The sequence below is a fragment of the Cephus cinctus genome, unplaced genomic scaffold (genome assembly GCF_000341935.2).
Source record: "Cephus cinctus unplaced genomic scaffold, Ccin1 Ccin1_scaffold0303, whole genome shotgun sequence".
In the NCBI taxonomy this organism is placed as follows: domain Eukaryota; kingdom Metazoa; phylum Arthropoda; class Insecta; order Hymenoptera; family Cephidae; genus Cephus; species Cephus cinctus.
In genome coordinates this window covers 250,301-260,637 of record NW_014333006.1, presented here as the reverse complement: position 1 = coordinate 260,637, position 10,337 = coordinate 250,301, and the positions used below count along the sequence as shown (strand labels likewise).

General features: G+C 44.6%; 1 protein-coding gene across 4 annotated transcripts in view; it reads right to left on the bottom strand.

Annotated features, from left to right (window-relative positions):
* Window positions 1–72: 72 nt before the first annotated feature.
* LOC107266185 (protein groucho) overlaps window positions 73–10,337 on the bottom strand; it is a 56,517-nt gene continuing 46,252 nt past the window's right edge. For all 4 annotated transcript variants that reach the window (XM_015736422.2, XM_015736423.2, XM_025083450.1 and 1 more), the window contains 4 exons: window positions 4,168–4,293; window positions 3,548–4,089; window positions 2,554–3,433; window positions 73–2,396 (listed from right to left, as the gene is read on the bottom strand). In XM_015736422.2, the coding sequence (XP_015591908.1) occupies window positions 2,289–2,396; window positions 2,554–3,433; window positions 3,548–4,089; window positions 4,168–4,293 (1,656 nt within the window). In that variant the 3' untranslated portion in view covers window positions 73–2,288. The remainder of the gene's footprint in view (window positions 2,397–2,553; window positions 3,434–3,547; window positions 4,090–4,167; window positions 4,294–10,337) is intronic.

Here is a 10,337-nt window from a genome sequence, read left to right as displayed (position 1 = left end):
ACTGTTTTCAGTTTTCATGTAACTGTATGCAAAACAACAAGGAACACACTTGAAGAAATGGATAATAAAATCTTCTAGGAAAGAAATTTCCTTGTCTATATTATCTCATTGAATTTGATAGTATAATGACATGATGAAGGATATGGGATGGACAATTACGTGGATACCGAGAGCAAAAGAATTTCCTGCGTTATTTGTAAAAGAATACAAGCTTTGTACAATCAATTCATTAACGATAATTAACTATTGAGTCTTCTTGAGGTATCGTTGTTTCTATTGGTCTATTGCTGATCAAAGCTGTGGTCGTACCAAATTCATGACAATTTTTGCATAAAACATTTCTAATTTTAACAATATCATAATGATTCTGAACACAGCTTGAGCTGTACCTCAGACTTATTAGAAAATCAATCCATTGCGATACCAGACAAAATATTCCCAAGTCCTCAGAGCATGTTGCGCATACTGATTTCATATAATAATACAATATACAATTCTTTTTTTTTCACATACGATTATTTGTCACAACCACAGCGAAATCATTTCGTGTCTTCCTGTAACAAAATATAATATTCCTGTACGTATCTGTATTTCATGTTTGGCTCTATATCTCGAAGCTGTTATATTTTAATACTTTTGGCTCTCAGTGAAATTCGCAGCTTTTTTCTCTTCTATTTCTACTCTCTTTCTCACTCTGACTCTCACACCCACACTCAATCTCACTCTCATTCATTCTCTATCATTATTTCCACATCCATCTCTCACTCTCATTTTCATTCTTATCGTCGTTATCTTCTGATAATAACACAGTAGACCAATACAGCCTAGCAGTAAATATCCATTAACGCAAACTATCCGTTCATGATTGAACGTGCAAGTTTACAGTCACAGTCAAAACTATAATCGCACGGATACCGCGAGTATCATCGCGCTAGGTAAGCGTATAACGTGCATTTATGCACAGCGGCCGTGACAATAAAATATGTAAAGACTGTACTCTCACACGTTACAAGTCATACACTTCGTGAGAGTGTTTACCATGGATAATATAATCCGTGTAATAGTCGATCAAGATGGTACGTCACAAACGCACAAAACCCGCTTGGTTTTTACATAATTATCTTGTAAGAAATAACGCAGTCTCGCAAGAACAAATTCATTCTCTACATTCAATTATACTGTTTTTATGTATAACTTCGCAACGGGATGTGCCTACTTTCAGAGGCTTCTGCAGACGCACACTTGACACGTACTATGAATTGTTTTGCCAATCCATGCCAATCCTTTGTCATTTTGTAAACACATCTACATGACTTCTTCATCGTACATACTACGCGTGCACACGAATCCACATGCTCTCGATTTTACTTGCATTATTCTCAGACGCATCTTAAACTTCCTTAAACTCAAATACCTCATCAGATGTTCATTTTCGACATTTGCTTCTTCATTTAACTTAACTTATTCCTTTTTGCATTTTCGTTTGTGTTCCGTTCACTTCGATAGTCCATAAAACAAGAAGTGAAATATTTCGTCAGAAAGAATAATGAGTTTACGCTTTTGTTAATTCTTCTTTTTAAGCACACGTAGATGTTTTATATTACACGGTAGTACCCATTTTAAACTGTGCAACCTTATTTATTTTATCACGTGTCTCTATTCATTTCTTTGTCTCATGATGAATGATTTGTAAATTCTTATCTTCGCGTTCGCTCGATGAGGCAACGTGTTATCACGTTCTCGAATTTGTTCATATTTCTCAGCGATTCCTACTTATAACTGTAGTAAGTTCTATACAATCTTAAACAGCTATTTACGTTCTCAAATATTTATATAGCGTCAGATCATAAAATTTCTGTTCTTCGTCTTTCAGTCAGTTCGCAATTCGAGTTTCATTAGTTACACGCTGTAACGCGCGAGGGCAGCACCGTGAAGTCACGTGACACACAATTGCCGGGAAATACAAATGCCTCTTTGGATTATTTTGTCCAATCAGTAGACGCAACGCCAGCCAGAGCACATTTTCAGATCCAAGCGGATCCCACATGACTTGCTAGACCAATTTATCCTGGTACTTGTTATAAAATCGCAGTGATGATGACGTTATCTACAATCATTCTGCGAATTGGCTAACCGTATGTCAATCGTGCATCTCTAGACGAGTGTACTGTCATCCTGATTATTAAACATACGTGATAATTGCTAGATATATTAATTCCATAAATATCTTAACAAGCGTACATTTTAAGTATATATTAACAAGTCGCTCGAGAGACATCGTCGGGAGCTCAGAATATCACTTCGTAGACCGTAGCCTTCTTGTCGCCCGATCCGGTCACAATATATTTGTCGTCGGTCGAGATGTCGCAGCTCAGCACCGATGAGGACTCCTTCGACTGTAAAATAAAGTGCATCGTTATTGATTGGTGATACTTTTGGTGCTTCACTCGTTAAGTCTACCGAATGCTTAGTCAAAGGGAGGATCATTCGTGCGTGCGACGTTACACATCATCCTCGATACGTGGTTACCTCATCGCATGAATGCGTGCTCACCTGGAATATCGAGGCTCCGTAAGGTGTTCGCCAGGCGTTCAGCAGGTTGTCCTTGCCCGTGGAAACGAACCACTTGCCGCAGGCTGCGAAGCGGAGCGAGAGGACGCAGGACTCGTGGAGGTGGAGTTGGTACTTGTCGGGCTTCGTCGCGTGGAGGACCTCCACGTTCGAGTTCTCCATACCGACTGCCAGCCACTCGCCAGTCGGACAATAGCCCAGCGAGAATATCTGGGAGGTGAAGTCGTGCTGCTGAAGCTGCCGACCCTCCCGCAGGTCCCAGGAACGCACCGTGTTGTCCAGACCGCCGGTCCAGAGTTTCGAGCCGTCGGCAGAGATGTCGATGCAGGAGGCGCCGTCCGTGTGTCCTTGGAACTGTCTCACCAGCGTCTGGTTCTGCAGGTCCCACACGGCGATGTTTCCGTCGCTGCAGCAGCTGAAGCAGACCTTCGAGTCCGGGGAAATGGCCAAGGCATAGCACGCTGGCGCGGAGGAGGTCAATTCCGCTTTGATTCGCGGCGTCGGACTCGCCAAGTCCCAGATGCTCAGGTTGCTCGCTTCGCCACCAACTATAAGCGTCCTTCCGTCAGGCAGCAGCTTCACTGATCTGATGTAATTATCCCTTTGGAGGCAGTCCAGCTGAGACACAGGCTTGGCACTACCGCTGCCGCCCTGACCAATGTCCCAGACCTTGACGCAGCCTTTGCCACCGGTGTAGACATACTTGGTCGGATTCGAGATGGTCACCGCACAGACAACTTCTCCGTGGGTGAGGGTGTTGATCTGCCTGGCATGCCTGGGTATTCCGTGACCCATCAGGGCATCCGGGGGGAATGGTACGGGCTGCATTTGACCTTCGCTAGAGACATGAAAGCTGTACGCCCTATAAAAAAAAAAAAAAGTGAAGCGTTAAGAGCTTGTTTCACGTCCATCACTTTACGACCAGAGAAAAGGCTACGATAAAAGAATAACATTCCGCAATAGGAGTGATACTTACGGCTTCCCACCAGGAACACCAAGAGGACCAAGTGGCGCTCTCATACCCCCATGAGGGTCATAAAGTTGCTGAAGAGGAGGTCTTGCCGGATATCCGTTCAGTGCCCCAGGAGGATATCCTAGCATGTCCACGTGGGGACCAGCCGGTGGATGATGAGGCGGTGGGTAATGCGGAGGGTAAGGACCAACCGCCGAAGCCGAGACCAAAGGTTTGCTCGAGCTGGAAGCTTTTAAACCACCCGAACCAGAACTGCTGCCACCGGCGGACGTCGGTGTTACCGGTTTCGAGATTGGCGTCGTCGGTTTCTCACGTTCCTCCATCTTCTTCGCCGAAGGCGTGCTGGCATTGCTACTCGTGCCGCTTCTAGGGGATGGTGGTGGGACTTCCTTCTTCACTTGGTTACTCATGGGTACCGACGCTGGGCCCAATTTATCCAGTCCGTTCTCCCGTGGCGACGAGGTCCCATTTGCTGCAGGACTCGTAGGGCCCTCACTGGCGTCGTCTACTACCAGGTCCTGATCGCTCTTTTCACCGTCGCTTTGCTACCAAGAACATCGCCAGGCATATTAGTGAGGGGGCACTTCAACCAGTTGGACATGGACATCATTAGGGATACTTACATGGCCTATGTCCTTGTCCTGCTCCTTCTTCATCTTCTTCAGGTGCAGGTGCTCGTGATGCTGAGGGTCCGGCGTGCTCCTTGGCCTACTGTATTTCTCACGTTCCGCCGGAGATATCGAGTTTCTCTGTAAAATATAAAAAAAAAATAGATATAACTCTCGGCAGATACAGTAACGTCCTTAATTTTATGGGACTTTCTTTAGTGGATGAAATTAAATATGGCGGTGAAATAGCGATCGAAGATACTTTCTTTTAGTGATGGGACCAGTCAAATGATATTCTACGAGTTCAGCCGTTTCACGGTGATTCTCGCACACTCCCCCTCAAGATTTACAACCCTTGGCAGATTTACACGCCCTAGCTCCTCCTACTATACGCACACTTCACCCTAACCCCGTCACTTCCATCCCTTTCATCTATACCTGGATCCTGCTTCCCCTCATCCCCAGGGCCTATAGTCGCGATTAAATAAAATGTCGCTGATGCATTCCCGGGGTGGAAATACGAATTTATTTTCCCTCTTTTTTTTCAGAAGGGAACAAAGCAGCCGGTATTCAGGGTACAAAGAACGCATCTGATACTTGCCTATCGTATTACGCAATGGAGATGAATAGGATGAGATGGTAAATTTGACGAAGTTTAATTTTAATACTTCGTACACGTAAAATTATTCTTACATTAAAATAACTAAATTCAATTAGGGGATGCTACAGCGAACTTTTATTATGTCGTAAATTTATTATGGAGGTATTATCAAAGCTATTTTTATTCTACATACTTTGCAATGTGTACGTATACGCCTCCACCTTGCTTATCATACTGATATGTGTATATATATTATATGGACGTTGACTAACGTCAACAAGACGATAGTCATTTTAGTATTAACGAATCACCCCTATTATTTCATTCGATCTTAATACGCTCAAAATTCATTATCAAAAGTCAAAAAATTTTCTTCGATAATTCGTTCATTTCCTGATTTATCTTTAAAAAATTACTTAACATCTATCGATTAGCACGTATGCAAATTAAAATTCAAGTCTACGCAACTAACAAGATACGGTACGTTTACGCAGTCTTAAAAGATTTCTTTGACGCCTTAAAAAGGATAGCAAATGCCAAACTATTTGAGAAAGATTGCGGCCTCGTTGGCCTCTTGATGGCATGGAGATGGAATTCTGGGAAACAGTGGGATCAGACAGATCCATTGTACTTAAAGGAGAGTCTAGTACCAAGTAGCTACAGCAGTTCGCTACTCTCTCAGTAGTTACCCCACGATATCCCTAAGGAAGTCACCCTATCTAGATGCCACCCTCTCTCGGAGAGGTTTCAGAGTAAATCTCCTCTTCTCAATTACCCCGGATCTACCGCGGCACCTCTGGCCACGACAGCTTCTCGCCAGCCCTTGCGCTCCATTACCCCGGAGATGCTTTCACATCAAGCCCGATTTATGCACAGCGGCACAGGAGCAACAACCCTCGGGAAGAGAGAAAAGCACGCCATTTTTTTTCCACTCTTCGTGTACCATGCCCCTTGAGTATCTGAGAAATTAGCAGAGATGGCGCCACTGAGGTCACTGCTAAAATCTCGCGAAGAATGAAGAACAAAAATTCTATCTCCGTTGAGACACCATGGAAGAGAATAACTGAATAGTCTTTGAATATTAGAATGGATAAAGAAATTTTTAAAAAATCTCAGAGAGGAGCAGAAAGGAAATAATTAAGAGAAAAAATTAAGAGGGTTGAATTTACACGAGACGTATCCCAATGGTTTCATATTCTTGTTCCTACGACACTGAGGAGTAGAGTGGTTCTTAGTTCTACGCTACTGCGGGTTCATTTCGAGATAATGATAGGAGGACTTCTTTACCAGTTCGGACTCCGAGTGGTAACAGGATCCACTCGGTCCTTGATGGTTCGCAGAGGGCAAAAACCGTTTGGCTCCCGTAAAAGGAAAGCCATCTGTATCTACGTGAATCGATTGGCTAAAGAGAGTGGCGTGGAATTGAGAGTGCGACAGAGAGAGAGAGAGAGAAAGAGAAAGCGAAAGAGAGAGAGAGAGAGAGAGAGAGAGAGAGAGAGAGAGAGAGAGAGAGAGATAGCACCGATTGATAAACCATAGAGCAGATAAACGAATGAACGGAGTAGATAAAGACGATAGATCAATCCCACGAATACCGGTACCAATATTTCCATGTGGTCGCGATTCGATGATTACACAGCTGGAATTGAGGTGTAGGTGACACGAGCGTAGAGGCCAACGTGGATGGAGTCTGGCAAAGGATATTCGAGGAAAGTGGATATTAAATGGAATGAGAGAAAAGGGGATAGAAAAAAAGGGATAGAAGAGATAGAGAGAGAGAGAGAGAGACAGAGAATAGAGTTACCCCAAAGTTTTTGGCAGGGGGTTGACACGGAATGAAATGTGATTTGAAGGTTCGAAAGGGATGGAAAAGTGGTAGAGATTGGTAGGCTGGTGGTTAACCAGCTGCAGGTGGAAGGGTCGGTACTACTAAAATCCCTGCTTTTGTAATAGTGGAGGTGTAGATACGTAGGTAGGTAGTAAGTACTGCCTTCGCGTTCGTGTATTTACCTACCTATCTACAACTAAAGAGGGGTTGTGCCACGATCAATATAGGGTAGGTACTAGGCGGGTAGGTAGGTAGGTGGATATACCTACAAGGTGGTATGGACTCTGTAGTGTAGAAGATTCGGCTCTGCAAGCTGGCAGGCAGGCAACTTGGCAAGCAAGCAACCAAGCAGCTAGGGGATGAAGATGGGGGTTGAGACCGAAGGTGAGGGATAGTGGGTTGGTAGTGAGGCCGTTATAGGCCATGAGGGTGGTAAGTGAGTGAGCGACTCCTTCACTGCGGCGTCTTCTCTCACCCTCCTACACCCTTACGGATATATCCCAAGCCACCGAGCCACCGAGCCACCCCTTAACCTACCACCAGTCTGTTTCCCTATTCCCCGTTCCACTCAGCCGGCTCCCCCACGAGGAGGTTACGAGCCTAGCCGCGTCTCCCAAGACCCAACAAACCCCAGCTGGTATAAGATTGCATGCAGTGGTTCTCACCCCTGTAAAAAAGTTGAAAAAAATTCTCCCACGAGAAAAAAAAATAAAGCAAAACCAGGAACGATGCGATATGAAATTCTCAAATTTCGTTCTTACATGACTCTTTATCTCCTTCATACCGCGTCGGGTCGAATAAACGCGATACAAGGGATGCGAAATAAAAATGCGCGTAAGAGAAGTTATGTACGGTTAAAAATCACAGAAAACTCGTTTTTTCCAGAAACGAGTAAAAGAGCAACCCGACAAAAATGGGAATCTAGCACCGCGTGTCCCAGTTGCAAAAATAAGTAACAACGAGCCGCTGAGGGGGGTTCGAGAGTGATGGAAAAAAAATGGCCGTTGCCGCTGACTGATTTAACGTCACGTTATAAATATCACCCTTTCTGTTTTCTCCGTGAACGCTATACGTCTCTTCCTTCTCTTCCTTCTCGCTTTCACTCTCGCGTTTTTACTCTGTATTCGTCTCTCTCCTGAAGAGAGCACTCTCTCGTTCTCTCTCCTCCCTAACCAAGCCACCGGCAACCTCTCTCCGGAACCCATTCCCCGTGGCGGAATTTGCATTTTTAAATTAACTCGCCTCTGTTTGCAGCTATCTCGGCGAGTAGCGACTCCGGGGTTTTACAATTTTATGGAACAACGCGTCGAGCACGCCCTCTATATCCCACTCATTTCCAGCAGCCCTTTCCGCCCCTGCACTCGCTAGTTACTCGTCCCGCCCGGTAGGTGGTAGGTAGCTAGAGATGGGTGGATAGTCGCCTATCTACTAGCAATATAGTTTCACCTATATTCCATGCAATTTCGACACGTAGCGGCTCATATGCAAAAATTAGACTGCAAGTAAACGCATAATAAATGGAAAATTAAGCAGCGACGAATTAGTAATATTTTTTATCACACTTACGTACTATCTCTTGTTTGCCGATACATTGTGTCGATGACTAAAGTGCAGTTTCACGTAATTCGTTAGTCAGGAACTCATTAGAAAACTGACTCGAGTATCAATAATCGCTTAATTATTCACCGGTACCGAATTAAGTGAGTGATACGAGATAATAAAGCAATTTATATAGATTCCGACATAGATAGAACGAGGTCGCTTATTACAATAATGTTCACCTCATTATTCCCATGGAAATGCCTCAACGTCCCATTCACGAGACCAGAATCGCAATCTGCGAATCGTATGAGATTGTGGAGACGCGTGAGGGGAACCAAAAAAAAAGATTAAGCGGAGAGGAGGAAGAAAATGAACGAAAAATAAGATGAATGCGAAGATAACGAGGGCATATCTAAAAAGGGAAGGATAGGTTCAAAGATATGTTAAAAAAAAGAGCAATAAGGGGTACAAGAAGATGAAGAGGAGGACGAAGCAAATGAAGAAGAGAAAGAGTGTCCACGGCTCGTTTCTTCTTATACGAGCGGTTTCTCTGCCAGATAATTCCAGTGCCTATAACGTATTGCCTGGAGTCGAGGAGCGTTAAGGCCATTACCTACGGTCGAACAAAAAGTTAACGATCCACGCAGAATTGGTCCTTGCGCGGCGATCGGCTCGCTTGATTTATCGCGAGGCTGACCGGAAGGGACTCGGCTGTTCTTTTGAGTCGGCCCATTGCTTCTCATCGATTCAGTACGAGAGGGATTCAAGTAATAAATTATTACGCGAGCTAAGATAGTTATCAGCACAGATCGTAAGTCATCGAACGGAATAGCGCATTACTGTAATTGACGATAAGGTTTCATTTCGAATTTTTCCGAATAGTCGTTCCATCTACATTAATGAGCGATCCCGATAAGGATTTCGATCGTAGCGTTAAAGGACATTTGAAAAATTTGCATATTAATTTTTAAACCAAAAAACTCCCTAAAAAAGATAAAGAAGAAAAGAGAATGGGAGACGTAGAATTTTTTCCATCGCATCGCAATAGACTTGAAACGCCAAAGTCCAAGTGCAGGTAGGGCACTTATTGTTACGAAATACAAAAAAAAAGCAATTACGGCATGGTTAACCGTCGAGGGCATTCACGAACGTCTCATTAAATTACGAACTAATTATACCGCGTGGCGAATTATTAAAAAGTTTATTCCCTCGTAAAAGAGCGTCTCGTACAGGTTACGTCGTTCAATGTCTTACACTTGCTATGCTTCTTATCCGGTAGCTAAAAGCCGAAGCGTCTGAGGGCGTCGAGACGGTTGGCCTTATGCAAGTGCATTGCCACAGAAGTACGTGATGGTGTAGATGTAAGTGCGAGCACATACGTTGGTGCAATAACGTGGCAATTACTTCATAAATAATTATTGCACGCCTTTGGTAGTCGGTGCTCAAAGGGTATTGTACGTGCACAGGGTAGATAGGTCGTAGGTGAGATATAAAAAATATTTTATGGTTGAAGGGACGTGCAGAAGTAGATTACATACTGTTGTCTCATACACTAATGTGCCTATTTGTTTTAACGTATAGCATATATATACTTATTGTTAGACGTAGTCGGAAGGTTAGAGGAAAGAAAGTCGAATAGATAAGTTTGGCCAAGTAAAAGGCAATAGGGGGGTCGGATGTCGAGGGTGAGTCAACCCGAAGAGATCGATCCTGAAGGGCAGGGGGGGGGATCGAGTCGATTGGCGCCACGACCAGTTTTCTTAAGCGCAATCTCGAAAGGAGTCGAGGGGGGGTTAAAGAGATAGGCGAATGACGTGGGGGGTTGCTCCCCACCCATCCAGTCAACATTTCCAGTAGGCGCCCCCGGGGGACAGGCAAGTCGTTAAGGCGCCGAGACGTTTTTAATTAATTAAAGCGTCGAGGCCCGTCGAAGGATTCGCTCTCACTCGCGAATTCCGTGCGGCACTCGATTTACCATCCCTCTGGGCAGAGCCGAGGGGCGAGGGGGAGACAGGGGGCGGGTTGGTTTCCGTCGCTAAAGGCGGACGAGGGAAGCATTTAAAAAAAAATATTAAGTAGTTCGGGACGTGGAGGTACCGGCTCGTAAGAGGCTGGAGGTCTCCGAGAGAAAGGGGTGGTTCGGAACGATGGGGCGGGTTTGAGAACGAACGGAGACGGAAGAGGAAAAGAGAGCGGGTGGTGGTGCAAGAGGGG